The sequence below is a fragment of the Sturnira hondurensis genome, unplaced genomic scaffold (genome assembly GCF_014824575.4).
Source record: "Sturnira hondurensis isolate 20B ecotype Veracruz unplaced genomic scaffold, ASM1482457v3 Scaffold0018525, whole genome shotgun sequence".
NCBI lineage: Eukaryota > Metazoa > Chordata > Mammalia > Chiroptera > Phyllostomidae > Sturnira > Sturnira hondurensis.
This window is the reverse complement of record NW_028091156.1, coordinates 4,611,703-4,635,126: the sequence shown is the minus strand read 5'-3', so window position 1 is coordinate 4,635,126 and position 23,424 is coordinate 4,611,703. Positions and strand designations below refer to the sequence as shown.

The following is a 23,424-nucleotide window of genomic DNA, read 5'->3' as shown; positions in this document are numbered from 1 at the left end:
TAAATATCTATACACACATACATGCATGTATTGCATGTGTTCACCTCCAGATAGGGGCAGGTGCAGCACAGAAATGGATAGGACCGAGGAGGAGTCAACTGTCCTTTAGAATGCCACCTGCAGTCATCCGGTGGGAAAACAGAGCCCTCCGCCAAGTCTTGACTAATCCGTCTTCTGGGTTCTAACAACAACTCGGCAAAGGCCCCGACTTGTGGCTGTTCCCAGAAGGAGCAGCTCCAGCCATCCCAGGATGGGATGCGCCCAGGCCGGCGCCAGGAGTGCGCCCTGACCGGCGACCTGCGCACTGGAGCCCGTGCGTGCGGTGACCAGGCAGGAGATGCCTGCCACAGCCACAGCCCAGAGAGGGGACGGCAGCTGGACGAACTCTGCTTTTCATGACCCTGCGCTCCCTGACTCGACATGGAGAAGCAGATGCCCGGGTCGTGCCCCGTCTCAGAGCTGTCCCCAAACTCCGCTCTCCAAGGGGCACAGTTTGGACTCGACCCCTGCAGGCCGCCCCCTGCATTATTCCGGCGATGAAACAGAGGGCCTCCGTGGCCCACTTTTAGCTGCTTGGAGAAGCACCCCGTTTTGCTTTTATTGCGTTGCTATTTTGTTATGTCGCGGTCAGTTAGTATTATGTCTACCCAGGAGACTGCTTGGAAACCTGAGGGTTAAGGAGGTAAGTGGGGACACCCAGCAGCGTGCCATGAGCGGGGTTTGGGGGAGAAGAGAGGGGAGGGCTTCTCTGGAGCTAGAGCAATTCGGGTCCCTCGTTCGGCCTGAGCTACTCTCACACTCCTTTAGGGGCAGGGAGCTTCGGGGGCCCCTAGGAGAGCCCTCAGGTCTGCTGTGGGTGTGGGTTTTTCAAAGGAGGGACCAGAACAGCCCACCCCCTTTTCCCTGATCTAGGGAGCTGCTACTACTGGATACAGATCGAAACAGAGAGCTTGGAAACAGTGAATGAATTCTTGCTACTGTGCCATAGAACATACCCCCAGGGTACCAACCTGGGGGACAAGTGACCTCACCCTCTCCCATTCCTGCTCCGCCCTTCTCCCACTTTCTTGGAAAAGAAAGTAGAGGAAAGAGCGGCAACTCTCAGAGTTAGGGCAGACCCGTTAGCAACGGCAGGTTGAAGCAGTTGATACTCAAACGCCCTGAAAGTTACGCTCTTCAGTCTATTAATCCAGTGGAAAACTGCATTATCCTCATTAAGAATATGTATGGAAGTGGCCAACACACCGAACTACTTAGAAAGCAACATATTTTAGCTAATAACGAGCCCTAACCTTTACAGGATTAGCACGTGGAAATCGTTACTGTGTACCAGCAGACAGGTCCCTGTCACCCTACTTCCTCAGTCAAGGACTAAAGTCTTCATTATACCAGGGCACTCTGATCCGGGCAGTTAATTTGGTTGCTAAGTGCTTTCCTGCCTCTTGAAGGAACATTTAAAGAAACGACTGCCTTCGCTTTGTGGTGTGAAATGCTTCCTCCCTTTTATTTCAGAATGAGTGCTTCTGCCCACCTCTGGGGAGATATTTTCACTCTTTCAAAGTTTGCATACTGTTTAAGAGTCTCTTAATTTTTCAGCTCTAAAGGTATGTGATTTGGGGGCCTCCCACCTAATGGGACTGGAATTTTTCTCCAATCGTAGGAGGGGCAAACCATCTTCTCCAGTTTCAGGAAAAGAATGCAGCTGCTTGTAAGGGGTCTGAGCTAACAGGACATTTAATATTTTGAAAAATATGTCCTGGGGGTCTAAGACTTTTCTGTTCAAAGAGATATTAAATTATTTAGCTTGGCAGCTCCAAGATGTGGCCATTTCGAGCTCTCCCACCGTCCTTTATTTTTTTTATTGAGTTCCAATGGAAGAACGGAAAAGTTTATTCTGACATGCACAGTCCTTTATTAGATCTCACATGGAAATGCTGGGCCGCAGCCGGCCACACGTGCCTGTGATCCGCAGAGGCACATTCTCCTTTCCGTGGGTCAGGGTTTAATTTCCAAAATTCACAGCAGACAGCGGGGCTGCAGCCCAAACCCCTTCCACCGAGATTCATTCCGGCCCACAGGAAACTAATAGATCCAGGCTGCCCTGCCGCTGCTCGTGAGCGATCCAGGTATGGCCGCTGACTGTTTTTAATTTTCTTCTTCAGAACTTAAAGGCAGCCTTTGCCCTTTTCCCATGAGAAGCCAGTGATAATGTGCCTGAAATTCCAGCCCGCCGGATAAGCGAGCCTTCGCACGCTGACGTCACTAGGCTTCACGTCGGGGCGGGGAAAGATAGATACGAGCTCGCTGACAGACACAATGCAGTGGAGGGCGGGCATGCGCTAGGGAATTGAGGGGAAAGGAGGGTGTTTGATGGATTTGCCCCTAAGTCTTTGAATTTGGTGACCTAGACAGCAGCTATTTCCTGCACCCAGGTCACCTTTGATAATCGCTTGCCACGGTCAGAGTGTTGAAGTGGATGGACAATATGTTGTGATGTTCACTGAAGTTCTTGTCATACGAATGATAGAACAAGACTGGCGTGTCCCCAAGGGGAGGGATCTGAGTGCCACTCCTCTTTGTCCCTGTGACAAAGAGTAAACTCGTAACTGTTAACCAAATGACTCCATTTATGACGGGATGGGCTATTCTGTTTTGTTTGTTTACAACTTTTAAATATTGACGTCGTTTCCAACTTCAAGAAGAGTTACGAAATCAGTGCAAGGAAATATATATATATATGGTTTACTGAAATTTACCAGCTGCTTGCTAAGTTTTAAATTTTTCTATACAAGCATGATGGTTTTCTGAAGCATTTGAGAATCAGTTGCCAATATTGTACCCACTTTACCCCTAAACACTTCAGTATCTATTTCCTAAGAAGGACATTCTCTTCTAGTAAAATACAGTTCACTCATCAAAACCTGGAAATTCAGCTTTGATTTAATACTGTTTTCTAGTCCATATTTGTACAGAGTTGTCCGTTGTCTCAACAGTACCTTTTGTAGCTATTTCTTCTCAGGCCAGTATCCAATCCAAGATCACACATTCCACTTAACTTTCCTGCCTGATTATCCTCGTTTAATCTGGAACTGTTTTTTAGCCTTTCTTTTCCTTTTTGACCTTAACACATTTGGAAGAGTAGAGGTCAGTTACTTAGGAGAAGAGCCCTCGATTTGCATTTGCCTAATTATTAGATTGTTTGTCTAATGATTCATTTGTCGTGATTCGATTGAGGTTCTGTAGTTTTGGAAGGAAAGCCATGAGGAGGGGGCAGGGTCCTTCTCGGTGGGTCGTGCCCATGAGACCAGTTTGTACAGATATTACTGATATTTTTACTTGGTTAAATTATGTCCACCCGGTTTCTCCACTGCAGAATGACGGGTTTTCCTTTGCAATTAAAATGTAATTTGTGAGAAGATACTTTGAAACTGTAAATATCTCGATTCTCATCAAATCTCACTCCATGGTTGTAGCGTCCATTATTCCGTTCTTCCACTTTATTAGTTGTAGTTAGCCTTGTATGTTAAGAAGCGGCTTCCTTTTAAAAGAAATTCTTTGTTTTTATTTTGTATTAGTTTGAACTCATAGATTCTGTCTTTATTTCAGGAGTTGCATTCCATTCTGTCATTAATTATTTTGATTCCCGAATTATTCTAGATTTGTCCTGCTAGAGTCCCTACAAACTACTCTGGGTTTTTTTGACATGTTTTAATCATTCTTTGAGCATTTCTTCCTTTCTGGTGTGATAAGGTGTTCTGGGTCGAGCCCTGGACTCAGCCTTTCTCTCAGGTACCCTGATTCCTTTCGGCGGTGAGTCGTACTTTAAACTGAGAGCTGGGTGCCTGGGAGCTGGTTGCTGCTAACACGTCATTGGTTCTAGATTCTCCCAGGTCTCAGGTCTGTCACACTGAGTGAGGAGATGTGCACACGTGTGTGCGTGCGTGTGTGCGTGCGTGTGTGTGTGTGTCTGTACCTATGTCTAAATTAAAGTTCTGTGTCTAAATTAAGAGGTTCGAGGTAATTATTCCAGATTAAATCCTTCACCCCACGATTCAGTCCGGTCTTCCCCCATATTTGTAACTCCCGTCTCCAACAGTGAAAAACGTGGCTTTATGATACTGTTTTATGTCCCTAGTACCTTGCCCAAGCCTTGGCAGTAAGTGGTACCTACATGTTTTAAGGATTGCAATGACTGAGTAAGTTTAATAGTCATGGTGTTATTTCTGTCCATACCCTCACTGCTGAGACCAATGCCAAGCATGAGTTAGCTGTTGAATAAAACTTGGTTGAACAAATGGTTCTCTTCTCTCCAGTATCTTTATTTTTTCCTTCCAAGCCACATGAAACATGACTCCATATGAGTACTCATTTTTTTTTTTTTTTTACTATTTAAAGCATGAAGCCAGCTAAATTACTCAGTGACCACAACCAGCCTTTTTTTTGCAATAAGAAAAAATTATCAATACAAATAAAATTGCAACATAAGAAAAATAGTTTCTTTGTTTTGTTCCAAAAAACCCTTGGATGTGGGCGGCACCATTGAACAGTTTTCAGTGTTCCTAATGACGAAAACTGTAGCTTGCGGAGGTTGTCCGGCGCATTTTTTCACTTTTGTCTGCTCAGGCAAAGTGAAATGCGTTCTTCATCCGAATTCCCTTCCTATGCCCCTGCTGTCAAGGTCAAAAGAGTCTCCACTCACGGCTGCTTGTTATTAAGCTGCCGTAAACGAGGAAGCTTGAAGATAACTTATGAGCCAGTGACTAGAAATTTCTGATAACCTGAAGGCTCCTTGCCAAGTTGTGTTATTAACTGATGGAGTGATCTGGGGAAAACAGTGGGGTTCCATTCACCTGTGCCCTCAGAGGTTAGATAGAGATTGACACTTCAGAGCAGCCAATTAGTGATGTTACTTCTTGACGTGGATTTTTCCCTTAAACCTCAGGAAATGGGATCTATTTTTTCTCTCTGATGTAATTAAAACTCACAGCTTCTTGCTCATAAACTCTTAGCTTATTCCCAGAAACTCGCTTTATATTTTTGCTTTTTTTTTTATTTACCTAAAGAATGATAAACATGGCACATGCATTGTAACTTCTAAAGCAGAAATCAAAGAAACAAGGTCTTCTACCAAACATAACACAAAGCCTTCAGTTCGGTAAGATTTTCCACAAAATTGGCTTGGAACTCATTTTTGTTTTAAAGACATTGGCCTTCACCATAGCTTCTTCAACCCCTTATGGAAACGTTGAGTTTCAATCCTGCCCCATGCTGACAAGGGTGGAAACCTCGGGACATCGAAAGCCCTTCAGTCTTGGAAGCCTTTCCTGTTTAAAGAAAAAAACTAAGTACCACTTTATGTAGATCATCGTCTTTCCCGTGACTACATTTTTGAGAGCAAAGTTCTGTGGCCTCATATTGTTTACATATAGATGTATAGAGCTGAAGTCCCCCAAACTGTTGCTTAAAAAATACTTTGGGAGTGGTGGCAACATCTTATCCAGTTCCCAGCTGTCCAGTTTGTTTTATTGCTCCAGCATCAGCCCAGCATGGCTGAGTTCACACACACACACACACACACACACACACACACACTTAGCTAGTGGTGGCAGGTGGGTAGGTACGCTGCCAAATTTCCAAAAATGTCTCCGTACGTTTACATATATGAGCTGAATGAGCCTGGAGGAGCAAGTAGGTGCTAACTTAATTTTCTCATGGAGTGGGATTCAGAAGACTTATTAACTCTTTTGTTTATCACTCCATTGTTTAATTTGTTACAGGAAGCATCTATCGTTTTTGTTATGAAAGAGATCTAAGAAACACATTCAGATTAATCCGTAGCTTTGTGTATTTACGGTTCTTTTTTAAGGAACTCAAAATAGTGACGTCATAGAATTTTTCACGAAGAAATATACAGCTCGTCTGGCTGCTGAGTGGCTCAACTCTGGTCGTTTCTAATACCTGTAATTTCTTCAGTGATTGACATTTATACAGAGAGGAACATCTTGAAGATAATTTTTAGGTGTGCTTTCCTTAAGAGCAAAGTTATCAAATGCTTATATTTTTCATTCACATTATGCTGTGCATTTTCCATCTTATTTTATGTCAGAAATCTTCTGTATTTGGCAGTAAATTGGCTAACCTAGTATAATCATCAATGAAAAATGAATGTTGTTTCCATGTGAAACCAAGGCTAATAAATCCTCATAATGCCTTTGATTGCATTAAGACTCAAAGCTTCCTCAGCCAAGAAATGAATTGCTTAATGTAATTACAGTTTTCTTTTAAAAAGGGAACGAAATAAATTCTGTGCATTTTGTGAATTTTCATAAGTGCTAAGGCTCAGAGCCTTCAATAACTAGAAATAAGAGCAAATGTCCTTGTATTTTTCCAACACCAGAGGCGCCTGAGGTCGTGAGCGGTTGTTTGTTTGTTCTAAGTCACAGGTGCTAATAAAAGAAAAATATTTTTGAACGTAAATATTTAGTGGCAGTTTCTTAATCATGGGGTTCACATAGCACTAACAAAGCAGTGCTTCACATGAAATATAAAAACGAGTCAATTTAAGAACACAAGGAAAATGCCGGTAACGAGCTGAGTGTGTTTGGGGTCTAGGAGACAAAATACTAACCTTCTTCTTAGTGAAGGCCTTTGTGCTTTTCCACCACGCTTTCATTTTTTTTTTCATTAAAGTAGCACCAAATTAGTGTCTTTAAAAGACTGTGAGATTGTAACCAAGTGTCCCATTTTAACAAGGGAATGATTTCTCTCCGAGGACCCGTAAAGCTCATGGAAACCGTGACCATCTGATGTAAAAACTCACGATCATTTTAAGGATTAGTTGATTCAGGCTATGAAAGAACAGACTAAATTATACATGAAGAAGCATCTGTAAGGAAAAGTAGAGGGAGCTCATCTTCGCCTTGATCTTCTCTGCATTTTGAGAGATGTAACTTACGGGCAACTAAATTTGCATAGTAGCTTTCCCAATGAAACTATTAAAGTTGACTCTTTTTAAAAAGATTTTATTCATTTATTTTAAGAGAGGAAGGGAAGGAGAGAGGGAGAGAAATATCAATGTATGGTTCCTCTCGTGGGTCCCCTGCTGGGAACTGGCCTGCAACCCAGGCATGTGCCCTGACTGGGAATCGAACCACGATCGTCTGGTTTGCAGGCCCGCGCTCAATCCACTGAGCTACACCAGCCAGGGCTAAAATTGACTCTTTATGAAGAATTCTGACCATGTCTTATACCAACTATTATTATAGCTCTAAGTAAAAATTAGGTGATTATCAGGTGAAAGGAAATCATTGCTGTAGTTTACTAATTTTGGGAGTGGGTAAACTGAACATACACAATAAGAGCATTTTGGACATAAAATGGTATAGGGTGGTGTGTCTTTTAGCTCAGGCCTCACATTCATGGAGGGCCTTACATTTAAATTTTTTATATTATTCCCCATTAACGTTGTCTATACAATTGTATGGGTTTTTATTGCCTCTGTTAAAAATGCTAAGCTGTAAAGTGTATTATAAATTATTTTAACTATTTTGGCTTTTTTGCTCTTTTCCTAGGAGCCTCAAAGAGTGGAAATGGCTGGATCATCTCTTCACCCCTTAGAGGGGCAGAATATTTTAGGTAGGAAATAGCATCGGAAAACATTCATTACCGATGCCTGCTATAATGCATTAAAAGAGATTTGGATGTTGCTATTGCATTTTTAAGGTAGCTGTATGATTCTAAAGTTTCTCTGTTTCTTATCTGTAACTTTTTTCTCCAGCCCGAGAGAAAGAACCGGGCTGGCGTTAGAATGTATTTCCCTGTTTGTTCACGTCTCACAGACATAGAAAGCAATGGTTCGAACTGGAGGCCGTTTTGTCTCCCAGGGGACATTTTTTTTTTTGCGATGTCTGGAGACCTTGCTATTGTCACAGCTCAGGTGGGCAGGGGGCCCATGGCACCTAGTGAGCAGAGGCTGGAGGTGTCCTGAATGTCCTGCCATACCCAGGGCATTTGCCCCCAAAAAGAAGAGTTCCATGGTCCCAGATGCCCGCGGTGCCAAGGGTGAGAAACGGCGACGTGAAGTAGTCTCGGGCTTGCTGGCCTGCGCCCCTGTGACAAGCAGATTGACCAATCCAGATTTGATATTTGCGTGCTGTTTCTGCCTTTAGCCTCATAGTTTTCCATCAAAGCACTGCCTTCCCACGTTTGTTAGGGTTAGTTCTATCCTTCCCCACCCCGATCAGCATGCTTATGTCATTTATAAGCATCAGCTTATAAGCATCAGTCAGCATCATTTGTTACTGTTTTTATTCAGTGTGGGGCTTTGTTTGCTTGTTTGTTGTGAGTGCGTGCGATTCTAAGAGTCAGAACAGTGCAAAAAGGGATCTTCGGAGAAGTGGGAATCCGTTTTTTTAAAGTTCTCCCGATGATTCTGATGTTCACCCACTTTTCAGAACCACTGGCCTAGCTCATGGGCGTTGGATTCGGACCTGAATTTAAATCCGGTTTCTTCGAATCAGGTATGTGATGTTGGGTAAGTCACTTTCCCTCGCGGACCTGCGGACTTCTACCTCTAAGGGTTGTCGTGGGGATATGCAGGTGTACATGCAGAGTTTGCCTCCGTGGCAACCCGAAGTGACCCCCAGGGATGGCTGTTTTTATTCTTCCAGCTGGCCATGTGGCCACTGGTCTTTGTGTGGCCGCTGTGTACAGAGGCACTGTGTTCTTTCCTCACTCGGTTCGTGCGTTTGAGAAGTTCTCGTTTCAGGGGCTCACAGTGGGTTTGCAAAAAATACCACCATTTGTCACATTGATGTACACCACAAGAGGTTAAGATGTGTATACACACCATCGGTGCTGGGAGGGGGTCTTATTCAAAAGCAGATTCCCAGCCAGTAGGGCTGGAGCGAGGCCCGAGAACCTGCGTTTCTAACAAGCTCCCGGCAGGTGCGGCTGGCTGTGGGTCTCACCTGAGTAACAAGGGCTTATCGCCCTGATTTTGGAATCTTGCTTTCTGGCCTGGAATCCCACTGTTTCAGCCCCTTAGATATGAGCCTGTCATCGGTAACTAATTTCGCTCTGTGTGTAGTTGGTACCTTGAGTTACTAGCTGCTGACGTCACCCCTTTATAGCAGTTGGACATTTTAAATGAGCACTTCGTACGAGAAGACAAACCTTTAACAACTAACGGGTGAAATAAAAAAACAAGTGTCATAATAATGCAAAGATGACTCCTTTCGTTTGCATTCTACGTATTATCTGTGAGAGTTTCTACCCCAACACTAAGTGCCTAAGTGAACTGAAAGGAGACCCGGACTTGCAGACCACTTTATCCCAAAGGGTTAGATCAAAATCTAGAAAAAAAGCATGTATAATAACACCATTCTCACTCTATTAATATATTAGTAGTTAATAGTTTTAGTGAACTAATTTTTAAACCATTAATACATCAATGGAATACTTACTTTCAAACATTATTTATTTCATGTGTCTTTTATAATGTCTACTTTGTGTGTGCTTGAATTTACCTGGTTTCTTGGTATAGAAAGACATTTCTTTAATTCACATTCCAAAATGGGGGTGAGGACTACTTTGGCCTGGAGGGCGGAACCAAAAAAGCTCTGACTCCACCCATTGCTGTTGGCCACAGAAAAGATGGCTTTTTTTCCCAAAAAATCACTGAGGGCCAGTGTTAACAGCAGGCCTTTCAGAGCTACCTCTCCAACTTGGACCAGGGGGCTGCTTCCCAGATCCCTTTTCGGTCTCTCCGCTGCGTTTTTCTGATGCTGAAGACAAAGCGCAAGGCCGTGGGGAATCTGAATTGGAGGTACGCAGGGGTCGGAGGAAAGCGGAAACGGAGCTATAGTCTGACGTTTATTAGGTGGCGCGCCCGGCCAGGAGCAGCCCCCCACACCTGACCGTCTGCCGTGGATTCGGGTGTTCGTGCATCAGAAATGTTTACCCAGCGCCTGCCCTGTGCGTTAAAATGACACTGGAAAAGGCAGCAGAGCGCCCAAACTCATCTGCAGACAAAGCTCCAGAGACCGAGCAGAAGTTTCGATGGCTCTGGAGGATGATGCCTGCGTTTCTTCTTTCTTGGGGGGATTAACTGAGTGCAGGAGATAACTGAGTCCCGCGGTGGCTGGCCCGGGGCCAGCCCTTTGAAGTTCCTCACTCGCAGAGACTAACCCTGTCACTTCCAAAGGTATGGGGAGCTGGCATGGACTTTGATGTCAGAACTGCTTTGAGAGAGCATCTTAGGCTGCGATGCCTTTGAAGCAGGGACTCAAGGCAGCCTCCGCGTACCTAGGGCCAATCATTTGACCTAGGAAGCCTCGAAAGAAAAGTCCTTTGCCAAAAGGGACTTGAAAATAGCTCCCAGTGATTTGAAGCATTACTGAAGAGAGAGTTTCCAGAGAGATCAGTTGGAGTTAATCTGGTTTTACCTAAAGGCAGAGGATTAGCTGTTCAAAAATGGTTCCTTATGGGAGTGTAGAGGTCAATGGAATGCGTCTCTCTGAATTCTTTGCGCATGTTTAATGCAGACATTTCTGGGGAGGGCCAGCTCATTGCTACATGCTCAACGGTCCAAAACACAAAGTGTGTGCTTGAGGTATTTTTAAAAGCCAGCTATAGAGGATTTGGAGTGGGGAGCAAAGAGTCAAGAGGCTAAAGGATCGGTTTCAGGGACAGCACGTTATCGGGTTTCTTCCGAGACGTCAGGTTAATGGGGATCTGGACGTAGAAAGCTGGTGTGTGTTAGCCCCATCCCCCTTAAAGTGTTGCTTGTTAGGACAGGCACATTTCTGAAATATTTGCCTGAATACCTGGACTCCGAGCCCGTATTTTCCTGGCTGCTCGTCGGCTTTTGGATTGGCTGTGACTCCGGTCCCAGCCAGAGCATCTGGACGCTTCTTGGGCAGTTAAGCATTAAAGAAACCTGTCAGGGTGTCTTCTCATCCCATTACTCTTAAATTCATAGATTGCCATAAAGTTCGTCGTCGGTTTCATGCATAGCAGGTTCCTGCACTGGGTCATTATTTATAAATATTGTTTTAAATTTTAACCTTGTTTTATTTATTCACTGAATTTTTTTAAACTAAGCCCCCAAATCTCTCACATCACATCCCCGGCCTCCGGCAACCACAGATCTGTTTTCTGTATCTATTAGCTTGGTTAATTTATTTAGCTTTTTAGATTCACACACAGGAGAGATCACAGGGTATTTGTCTTTCTCTGTCTGACTGACTTCGCTTACTGTAATGCCTTCAGGGTCCATCCCTGCCTTCCCAAAAGATAAGATTCTGTTCTTTTTTAGGGCTGAATAGCGTTCCGTTGTATGAGTGTGTGTGTGTGTACACACACCTACCACACTTTCTTTATCCATTTAACCCTTGGTGGACATCTAGGTTGTTTCTGTAACTGACCCTTGTAAACCACGCTGCAGCCAACATGGGGATGCGAGCATCTTTTGTAGTTAGCATTCTCGTTTTCTTTGCATAAATGCCCAGAAGTGCCGTTTCTGGGTCAGAGGGTAGTTCAGTGATCCGTGTTTTGAGGAACCTCCATAATATTTTCCATAGGGGCCGCACAGTTGACATCCCCATGCGTAGTCCCAAAGCGTCCCCTTTTCTCCCCATCCTCACCAACACTTGTTATTTCTAGTCTTATTGATGAACGTCATTCTGACAGACGTGAGGTGGTGTCTCACTGTGGTTTGGGTTTGCATTCCATGCAAACGTCTGTGTGTCTTTGGAAAAATCAGATGCTCTGCCCATTTTTAATCAGACTTTTTTGCGTGTTTGCTCTTGAGTTGCATGATTTCTTTATATGCTTTGGATATTAGCCCCTTCTCAGATACATAATTTACACATAGGAGGTTGCCTTTTCATCTTGTTGATGGCTTTCTTTGCTTTATTATTTATAAATATCACATTAGTTTTGTTTTTAGTATTGTCATATTCAAGATAACAGTATCGTTAGGAGCAGAAAGAGAGAGTCTGCCCCACCTGAGCAGGTCGGAGTGAGGTTAGAGGTCATAACAGCAGAGCACCGGCCGACCCATCCTCACTGGATTGTGTCAGTCACTGATCTAGGTTCCTAATCATGGCTGCAGATTGGGACTCGGGGGTCCTTGGCTACCAATCCCTGAAGTAATGACCGTGGAACTTTAAGAAGTTCGCCACTTTGGGTGGATGTGCAAGGTGGATCTACCGGAATGTTAGGAGCAGGTTGGCATTTCATACGAGTCGCTCCATTGAAGACCATTTCTAGGAGGCGGTAGCTTTACAGTCTCACAACAGCCCCAGCAAGGCCTCTGTGGGTTTCCACCATTCACTTTTAAGTGATGGCGTGCAGTGGGGACTAAGGCCCTCTGGGAGCTTTTGATTTTAGACATACGGGTCACTCATAAGAAGCATCCCAAGTGAGACAGAGGCTGGCCACTCCCTGGCCCTGAATGAGAGGGAGCAAATTTATATTTATACACACACACACACACACATATACACATACACATTATATATATTGAACAAACAGAAAAGACCTTCAAACTATTGTGGGTATTGGACAAGCCAATCTTAGGAAGTAAAGAATTTTTTAAAGTAAATTTTTCAGTGGTATTTTTAAAGAATATTTCATTTATTTATGTTTAGAGAGAAGGGAATGGAAGGAAAAAGAGAGAAGAGAAACATCCGTGTGTGGTTGCCTCTCTCGCACCCCCTACTGGGGACCTGGCCTGCAACCCAGGCATGTGCCCTGACTGGGAATTGAACCCAGGAACCTTTGGTTTGCAGGCTGGTGCTCAATCCACTGAGCCACACCAGCCAGGGCTCAGTGGTATTCTTATTGAACGAAAAGAGTTCTGCTTTCGGTAAATCTTTGTTCTGGAGGTGGCCATGCTGTGGGTGGGGCAGTATGAAAATGATAGCATTCCAATGTCCAGCATAACGAGAGAGTCGTCTTTAAATCTGAGTTTTCAGTGTCTTTACCAGAATGTGTTCTGATGGCAGGATAAAAGTTGCTGTGTAGTGGGGGCAACAGGCAAACCGGAACAAGTTCGAATCACCCTTGTTTCTCCCTCAGACGGGGGCGAGCGCCGGAACCTTCCTGAACATCATCAGTGCTCCCTTCTGTCAGAACAAGGAAAACCTGAAGCTTTCTCTTTTTAATTAGTTTTTCTAACTGGTAATGTTCAGTTATCTGTGGTGTTTTTCCTATTTGAAAGACTTTTAAAAGGTTTCTTAGCGTATTTAGTTGTTTTTAACTTGCAACAATTAAGTACTTTTTTCTGAGAATCTGATTTTTTTTTAATGTATTTTATGCTTTGAGTAGTGTAGGTTTTGTGTTTCTGATTAGGGTATATTTTGGGAAAGTGTGTTGGGATTTTTTCTGAAAGTCAAGAATTTTTACGTTAAGAATGAGGGAAGAAAATGCCCTTAAAAGCTAAGTAAGCTGGTATTAAATCAATTGATGTGTAAGCCCTTGACCACTAGGGTTTTGTTGGTGTCCGGTTACCTTGCATGTCTTATGTCTTGTCTGGTGGCCTGATGGACCATGATAGGCAATCTGTTTTCCCCAAATGAGAGCTTCTCTGTAGTTTCTCGGGAGCTCCTTCAGACCTGCTTTTCTGCTTTAAGGAGCAAACAGTGGCACTTGGGATATTGTCTTGTTTGTGATGCCGTTTTGCTTCCCAGTGTAAACTTGTCCTAGGTTTATCCTTGGCCCCACGTGACTGTTCTTCTCCCAGGCACAGCCGTGTATTATAACTATGTGCAATGGAGATGCTTGGAGCCAAGGCTACGAGAAACATAGAAAAAGGGAAATGCCCATCATATTGAAGACAGCGGTTAATGGGTCAAAAGAGTTTTTAAAAATGCGTTAACATTGCTCCTATTGCTTCAGCAATGTGGGACATTCAAAGGAAGACAGTTTTCATCTTTGAAAGTCTTGAAAGAAACTCTCTTCAAGCCGTTTCCATTTCGCTGTTTCAGAGCAGAAACCGGAAGGAAGTAATGGAAAGTTGTGTGTCTTGACTGAAATCACCTGGGGATCAGCCATAGCGAGAGCTGTGCGGTGTGAGCTCTTTTGTTAGCAGAGAGGAGTCCGTGGGGGTGGAGGCGGGGGGTGGGGAGATAAAGACGCCCACGAGAAGTGTTTCCCTGTGGGATTTGTGTCCTTTCTCCAGATCCCAAATGATGACTAAAGGCAGGAAAACAGGGACAGTGAATTAAAGTTTAGCGACCCAGGAACCCGCTGACATCCAGCCCAGGTCCGAGGCAGGGAACGCTGACCTGAGTCGCAGGTTATGATGGAGATTTCTGGAAACCTCGATGTGAGCATGTCAGGGAGAAGGGTTCACGGCCAGGCGTGCTGGTGGCTGTTGCCCTGTGAGCGTGTATTCCTTAGCCCTCTCTGCAGCTACTAGCGATTCACTCGTGCAAAAAGGAAGTGTTAATAAGGTTATTCACATAGTGTACTTTGTATGGTGCCAGTAAGTGGTGTTTCAAGAAATAACAAGTTTTGACAGCAAAACAAATTCTTAAATTGGGGACTTAGACGTGGATCCTGTGTAATGTGCTTGACCTCACTGGGGGGGATCCACATGTTACATTATTCAAATGCCGCCCAATAAAGGTCACTCACGGTTTCACACGTTTGCTATAGGCCACGCTTATTTTTGCACACTTTGAGGGGAGCAGTGCCCAGAGAAGGTGTGGGCGTGGGTGTGGAGCACTCCCACCTGAAATCACAGGCTGATCCGCGGAATCTGAACTCACAGCGTAATACTGACTTTAATAGCAAAACCAAAATCAGGCAAGCAAGTCATCGTCTTGGTAAAAGAGGAGATGAGCTTAAATGAAGCAAAGGGGACCCAAATGTCCGACCTGCCGATCGTACCATCCGTAACGCAGCCCATTTGTTTTATCCTGGAATGCTTGTCACGGACCTGGAGCGCTGGAAGACGCTTACTATTTCGTGTGTCTTAACATTTCATTTAAAAATGGGCGCTTTTAGACAGCAAATATTGGCAGCATCATCTTTCGGTGGCCCCGTGATTTTTACTGTACATTTATGTTAATGTTCATTTAATGTTTTCTATCATAAGATGTCTATATCAGGGACAGATCATTTTTACATGTTACTGAAATCGTAATGTGTAGTTTTTGTCACAGTGTTTTGGTTGATAAAAATAGCCCTGCCTTTATTATTAAATAGCTTACGTTACAGAAAACCTCTGAGACTTTTAGTGTGGCCCTCGTTATGCAAAAGTTGTTCACTGTATTTATAATTATTGTCACTCATTATTTAAAAGCATAAACGTTAGGTATTATTTAATACATAATGTACCCACCCATTTGTCAACAGTCATCGAATTGTGTGTTGAAAATCTGTCCATTGTATCGTGTGAAAATTATACTTAAATAAAGTTTAGAAATAAGAACATGATGGAATTTTTAAAAACATAATTAAAATACGGTTAGCATCTAGTTTTGTCTGTTTCTTTAAAAACATTTTCCAGTTAATTTATGGGGCGTTGTCCGGTATTTCTAAGACGCTTTATTAAGCTTTATAGGAGGCAGTTCAGCGAACCTGTCATGAATGATTTAATTTTGCACTTAATAGTCTGGTTGAATCCAGAAATAATGAGGCAGGGCCCATTCCCTCAGGGAAGCATTGCTTAACATCCACAGCTTTCACTTTTCATTTGAGTGATTTATATTTTTCACATACGTACCAGCTTTATTATATTTACTTTTCTGTATTTTCAGAGGCTGAGGCACTTGGTGCCTTATTTAACCTACACACGCCTTAAAAACTTGAGAGTGTTCATTTTGGCTTTTCTTCCAAAAACTGCTCCACGTGTAATTGGAATCATACGACTATATCTTCTTGCATGTAAGTCTTAAATCTTCAGAGTTAGTAGTGTGTTTTTCCTGTCACTCTTTGCTTCTGCTTTGTGTCTTGAGGTGTCGCAGGTGGGTTACTGCCACCTGACTTTCACTGGCCGCGTTCTTTGAGAAAAAAACATAAGCTTTGTGGTTAAGTCCTCTTATTTGTGAAGTTCTGGTCCCTTTCTCGGGAATTATAGCTTAGAATAGATGCAAGAAGTTTAACTGTAGGGACATAAACGTTGTTTTGAGTGGAAAAGTCTGCATGAGCTGATGTATTATAAAAGTTTAAGCTGATGTATTATCAGAATGTCTTCTTCAGAGGGGGTCGGGAGAAGTATTTTTTGAAAGACTGAGGTCATAGAGCAAGCAGGCTGCTGGAGAAGGGAGCACAGTCATTGAAGTATCAACTTTGTTTTCACGTGGCATAGAGTGTTGTTTAAAGCGTGAGCGTGATTCAGTGGAAAAACAAATGGAAAATCCTCACATAAGTCATACCTCTTGAAACCCTCTTACTAAATTTTCAGTTTAATAAGAACAAGAATAATTATTTCAGTTAAGGAGAGGCCTAATTGTTTAAACCATTTTTCATGGTGGTGGTATTATTTCCATTTTTAATAGGTAATGTGTTTGGGTGCATTAGGGGTTTATATTACGTTACTTCCATTCCCTTCCATCTCTGAGCTCAGCTTTGGAACTAATTTGAATTAAATGATAAAGTTAAGTGTTTGGACCCTGGTCTAGTTTATCTGAGCACACGACTGACATGGGGTTAGTTTAACTTTTGTGATATCTAATCTTTAATGTTTCTAGAGAAAAGACTTGAATATCTTTTGAGAAAATAAATTGTAAACACCTTTTTTAAGCAGCTTCCCTTTGAAGTAACACTTTATGTGAATATAGTCCTTTACTTTTTATAGTTGATTTCTGCAGCAAGGCCTTGAGAAAACCAAAGTTCACAGAAATTGTGTCTTAAAAAAAAATACGGTCTTACTGTGTCAGTGTGCTGTCTCCTGAAATTTTCAGCCTGTTGATTTTAGCAGGGAAGTCAAGAAAACTGAGTCTGAGATTCTAATGCTAAGAGGATGTTTGCAACAGTTTGAAACATTGTTTGCTTGTAGTGTCTGCCCGAGAAAGTTAGAACATGTCTTAGGGGATGAATTATCACTTGCAGTTTCCAAGATAGTGAAATGGAGTCATGAAATAATATGGTCACCAAATCCTATGGGCTCCAGTATTCAGAGTGAAATCTTTGTTGTAATTATGCATCTCCATCTCAAAGGGTGAGGCCCTTATTTTATTTTACAGTATTTGGTTTAAAGGAATGAGATAATTTAACTAGAGCAAGAGGAGCTATAACGTTAAGTAGTACTACACAGAGCTGTCTGTTGCCTTAGTACAGTTTTACAAATAAAACAATTGTTTTTAACATCTCCCTAAAGGTTTCAGACTTTGAGTTCAAATGACTTTACTGTTAAGTTTAATAAAAGGTATAATGTTATGTGATATATAATTAATTAAGCAAATTAGTAAGGTTAATTAAAGCAAGTAATATTCAGGTAGTTTAGTTCTTAAAATCCCAACAGGTTTCCGAGTAACTTTGTTTTTCATGGGCATTAATCCGTAGTATTGAGACTGGGCGCACGGCAGTGGAGAGTTTGGGGATCTGGACTGAGACTGCTTAGGTTTGAATGTCAGTTTGGCGGTCTCCTGGCGGTGTAACGCGGGACCACCTTCGTCAGCCTTCATTCTCTCATTGATAAAATGACAGTGATCACAGCACTTGCCTCTTGGTGTACGAATGAGCATTAAATGAGGTGACGTGCGCGAACCGTTATTTACGTCCCATGTACACCAGCACGTGGTTCAGTTAGTTTGGATCGCCCATGTCCGCAGATGAGATCCCTAAAAAAGAAAATGCAGTTGGCGAGTGCTAGGCCCACTTTGACGTCTGCACGCTTCCTGTGTGGATTCTCGGCGCTTCTGTGTCCTTCTTCTGTTGGAGACACGGTTCAGTGATGAATTCATCAGAATATGGAAGTAGTGTCCCTCAGCAAATTTGCCAACTGGATACTATGTAACTGGATAGTTTGAGAGGCTGGCACTTGGCTGTCGTTAGGCTTTAAGTTAAAGCAGCAACAACCAAAATAACCCAGAACATCTTTTTTTAAAAATGCAACTTTATTTTTTAGAGTAGCCTTAAGTTTCCAGCAAAATTGAAAGGGTACAGAGATTTCCTATATGCCCTGACACTCCACACATGCACAGCCTCCCCCATTATCAGCGCCCCTCCACCCCAGAGTGGGGCATTTGCTAGGAATGGTGAGCCTGCATCGACCCATTTCCATCACCCAGAGCCTGTAGTCTTCATCAGGGCTCACTCTCCCTGCCATCCGTTCTGTGGGCGTGGGCAAATGTGTGATAACACACATCCATCATCGCAGCTTCTCACAGAGCATTTTCACTGCCCGGAAGATTCTCTGGGCTCCGTCTGCTCATCCTGCCCCACCCCCATGACTCCCACCAAGCACTGGTTGTTTTACTGTCTTCAGAGTTTTGCCTTTTCCGAAGTGTCATGTAGTGGGAACTGCGTGGTACGTAGCCTTTTCAGGCTGGCTTCTTTCACTCAGGAATATGCCGTTAAAGTTCCTCTCTGTCTTTCCATGGCCTGACGGCTCTTTTCCTATGAGTGCTGAGTAATATTACATGGTCTGCATGTACCACAGTTTATTTATCCATTTATCTACCAAAAGACATCCTGGTTCTTTCCAGAGCATACTTTTAAGGCAGAATAATAATAGCTCACCTGAAAAAATAAAATAAGTCACCATGGAAGTAGTGACACATGATCTCAGTCCATTGCAGTGTGATCCCAATTAAGTTACCTGTGATCTCACCGTAAACTATGATCTCAACGAATATTACACGAACAGAGTGATGCCCGAGAGCTAAACTGAGGGGCATGTCTGGAAATCTGGGCAGTGGTGCAGGGGAGGTGTAGGGCCAGGACAGAGTTTATGTTCGTTTTTGTTCTGTTGTTATTTTGCAAATGGGAAAATAAGAGCATATCTGTAAACTGATGGGAAAGATCCACTTAAGGGGGAGATTTTTATGAGAAGTTGCGAATTGTTTGACAGTGTTCCTCGGTAGGTGGGAGGGAACGGAGTCTAAGACGCAAGCGAAGAGGTGAGCCTTAGAAGCAGAAGTGAGAACCGTGGACTTTCAGAAACAGGTCCGATGGCGGGAACTAATCCAGGTACAGCTGCTGGTGGATGAGGAGCCGTGATGGTGGCCCGAGTGGAAGTTCGGTTCCGATTGCTTGTGTGTTTCTCCGTGGGACAGATAGCCAGGGCATCAGCCCAGCGTGAGGGTGGAGAAGTGTGTGTCAGAGGTTTGAAGAGCCAGGGGAAGGTATGGGGTAGTCATTTAAAAGAAAAATAGAGGCCCTGGTATAGGCTGGTATAGCTCAGTGGAGTGAGCGTGGGCCTGAGAACCACACGATCGCGGTTCGATTCCCAGTCAGGGTACATGCCTGGGTTGCAGGCCAGTTCCCAGCAGGGGACTCACGAGAAGCAACCGTACATTGATATTTCTCTCCTCTCCTCTCCTTCCGTTCCCCTCTAAAGATAAATAAATAAAATCTTTAAAAAAAAATAAAAGATAAATAGAAAGTATTAACGAAAGTGACTAGAGACAAAAGTAGGTTTCCTCTCAAGAATGAAGTCAGTCTGACAGCACACTTTTTAACACATGCCAGAAGGCTGTGGAATGATATCTGAAGGAATAAATGATGAGTAAGAGTGAAAAGCAGGCATTTGGGGACCTGCAGGGACTGAAGATGTGTATTGTTCATAAATTTTTGCAGAAAGAACTACAAAAGGATGTGTTTCAGCTACAAGAAAATTGAACCCTAGATGCAAAGTGTGAGATGCAAGAATCAATATGAGCAAAGAAATGGGTAAATACTTTGCTATGTATAAGTAAGCATTCCCTGTAAAAAGTAAATATTAAAATGTAAAGTTGTGTATTTAGATGTATCTACCAATACAATGATGGGAATAATTTGGAACACGCGTTTCGAGATAACAAAGTGCTTAAGTTGTGTTTTTCTGTTTAGGAAACTGAGAAAACCGAAAGCTCTACCAGCTGCTTTCAAAGAGCCTCTGTGGTTTAAGCTGTCTTTGTGATCGCTGTGTAGAAATTTTAGGTGTAATGTAGATTTTTTAAGCTAAAATTGGAAGGAAAAAAGTAGAAGATAAAAGAGATATTGTGTATTTTTTTCCGAAGGAGAAAGTTTATTCGTCAAGTCACAGAGGTGGAAACAATTGAGTCCTGGTTGCATGGACCCGGGAATAGAGTTACAGGGGCAAGAGGAGGGCTCCGCAAGCTCTGGAGAAAGCCGAGAAAATGGGCCCGGGGAAGGAGACAGAGGAAAGTGGGTGTGCTGAAGGGAGGGAAAGAGTGCCCTCTGGGTTCCTTGCCTTATGGATTTTTAAAGGCGGGAATTTCAGAAGAGGTCTTAGCAGAGGATCTCAATAGAATATGCATCAGCTTTCCACGTGTGTCCTTTCAGGGCCATGGTCTCTTCTGATGGGTCAGTGCCAGGGCAGGGGGTCATTTGTCCTTGTAGCCGGTCTTGATGTCCGCCATGGTGTCACCTCACCTGGCCTTGTTGCTTCTCTGGGCCGGGAGCTGAAACACAGCTGAGGCCTCGATGTTATTTCTCTGGCTTAAAGCTAAAGGGAGTGGTCGTGCAAGGGCTTGTATGGGACTGTTAGGAAGTTATTCTCCAGCCCCCTTGCTCCTCCTCTCGGGGGGTCTACCACGTGACTAGCAATGTGCAGGGGAAGACAGGTCAGGGGAGGCTCTGAACCACATGACCAGGGATCTGCTAGGGGAGGAAAAGGTCCCCCTGGGAGTGAGGTCCCACCTTCAATACTTGTCCTCCCAGTTTTGCCTGTCACTAGGCACTCAGGGCTTTCCGCCCTGGTGACCTTCCATACTTGGCTTAATGTTCCTATTCTGCTCATGTCCGGCCAATTGCCTACTATTTCATTCACCTCTCAAGGGTTCTTGGCTCTGAACTCTTTAAGGGAAAGGGGTGTAGGATCAATCTCTTCTGTGGCTGCTTCCTGCTGTCTGTCGGAGGGACGATGAAGCCTGGGGGTGGCAGGAGGTGGTGTGGTGTCTAGAGTCCATAAGGAGTGGTGCTCCCAGAGTACAAGGGCTTCTAACCTGGTGGAAATTGTGCTACAAATGTTCATATTATTGGGGCAAAGGCTAGAATAACAAGAACCACGACAAATGGTCCAATAAAGGGAATATCCAGGCAAGGCTACTGGGAGGCCCCTGGGCTGGCTGGCCCAGGTTTTGGGTGCTGTTTGCCCCAACTAACAAGTAACATCTCTGGTGATAACACATTCAGGATCCAGTGTATAGGTGGAAAATAAAACTTGGAAGACAGTTAACTGGACTACAGTCTAATGTCCACAACTGTGTATTATAGATTCTATTGACACATAATTTTTTCCCTAAAATCACCCTCATTTTTCTCGAAGAGTCAAATCAAAACCATATATTTACTGCATTAAGTCCAGTTTCATTTTGGCCTTACTATTTGCATAAACATGATGAGAACAGCATTTGGTCGTATAGGCTCTTTGAAATCTGGTTTGCAGGAATCTCATAAGGAACTCCAGATTGAGCTTTAATTTGCCTCTCAGGGCAAAGAAGCCAAGCCACACAGTTGCCATTGGGCTTTATCAGGCTTTGCCTACAATACCTGTAAGTTTGGGTGAATTCCTCAGATTCTCGAGGTTCCCAAAGTGTCCTGAGATTCTTTCTTTGCCATCTTCCAGGAAAGCAACCTTTGTCCCTTATCTAGGAAGACAGCGTGAACCATGTAAATAACCAAGGTGCCAGGCTGTCTTTCCAAGAGGCTTTTACAGCTCCTGAAGTCAATCTTTATTCCTGTAAAGCTTTGAGGTGACATCCAGAGTCGAAGCATGTCTCTCTCAGACATGCTATTCCAGTCAAAGTCTTGGTACCAAAGATATTTGACCTCATCTTCCAAGTATACTGAGTGTTACCACTCTAAATCTCTGACTTATGAGATACGAATGAGATACATTCGCAGGCTCTGAGGTATTTGCTTAGAAGCCAGGGAGGGGATCTCCCCTGTGTTGATGTCTTGTGTTTGGGAGGCCCCTCAGGAAGAGACACAGGAGTGAAGAACCACTGAATTTGTGCTTGCGTGCATTTTTTATTATCCTGCGTGCTTCATTGTCTGCGTTGAGATCAAGCTGGTGTTCTGTGTGCTCGTACCAGGCAGGTCCCTTTGACAGAAGACTAATCTGCATGTTCCCTTCCCCAGTCAGGGGGGACGAGGCTCACAGATGTTGACAACAGCTGAGAATAGACTCGGGTCCTTTATGCAGAGGTTTACACATCTTTGGAAATCACTGGAAACACAGAAGGTATCTGAGTGCCTGCCAGTGTGAGGTTTTTAATCTGTTTTATTCTTCCAAAATGAAAAGGTAATCTCCCAGATTGAAGTCTGAGTTATTTGTTAGATAGAAAATGTATTTGTGTGAGCTTCCTAAACCTCTATTCTCAAGCGATCATCAGCCTCCCACCCCTCATAAGTCATTACTAAGGCATGTCTTCTGAACTGTACCATAGATGCTGGTTATATTCTAACATATTTGAGGGCTGTTACAGTATCATTTAACATGTTACTATTCTCAATATTCAGAAGAGGCTAAAAGTTCATTTCTCAAACTCTTTTTTCCTAATATATTTTACTTTAAAAGATAATTCCTCTTTAGCCTATTCAAGGACTTGTATTTTGCCTGATAAGGTGACTTCTAATCATTCAATTATATTATTGGAATATTTTACCTTTCTAAGCTATATTTTACTATGTTACTAGAAAAACATAGAATATAGTCATGGCTGCAAGTGATGTTTGCTGGTAAATGCAAGCCATACGACTTATTTTGAGACTGATTTTATTGGCTTTTTAGATGAATATTCTATTATTAATATATCTTTAAAAAGGAATTAAGAAGCTACCATAAACGTTTTTTGGGGGGAACAAGCTGGAGCATAAAAGTGCAAAAATAAGATGGATTTTGACATATGAAGCATTCTGTTGGGTTAACATTTTATTTTACAAGTAATTAAATAATTTAAGAAATATTTCTTCCCTTCAGCATTCATACTAAATCGAGCTAGTCTGAGATGCATATTAGCAATGCTCAGAATGGAAATACACACCTGTGGGGGAAAACCACGTCACGGTAAATATGTTTTCACAGCTGTGTGCTAACGTGGGCTGTTACAGAGTGCATTTACGGAGTCATGTAATGAGCCTCATTTTCAAACAACCATTAACTTGGGCTTAGAAATGGCTAATTAAAGAATAACTTCATTTTTCAACACAGGCTGTATCAACAGTATCGAGCATCGTCATAGCTATCTAGCGAGCTCTGAATGCATCAGTTTGATCCTAAGTGTACGTTGGCTAATTTCT

At 43.1% G+C, this 23,424-nt stretch overlaps 1 protein-coding gene across 2 annotated transcripts in view; it reads left to right on the top strand.

Moving 5' to 3' along the window:
- Positions 1-23,424, top strand: part of DISP1 (dispatched RND transporter family member 1) — a 138,210-nt gene that overhangs the window by 36,521 nt on the left and 78,265 nt on the right. For both annotated transcript variants that reach the window (XM_037069551.1, XM_037069552.1), the window contains 2 exons: positions 7,572-7,635; positions 8,454-8,519. In XM_037069551.1, coding sequence (XP_036925446.1) covers positions 8,471-8,519 — 49 coding nt within the window. In that variant the 5' untranslated portion in view covers positions 7,572-7,635; positions 8,454-8,470. The remainder of the gene's footprint in view (positions 1-7,571; positions 7,636-8,453; positions 8,520-23,424) is intronic.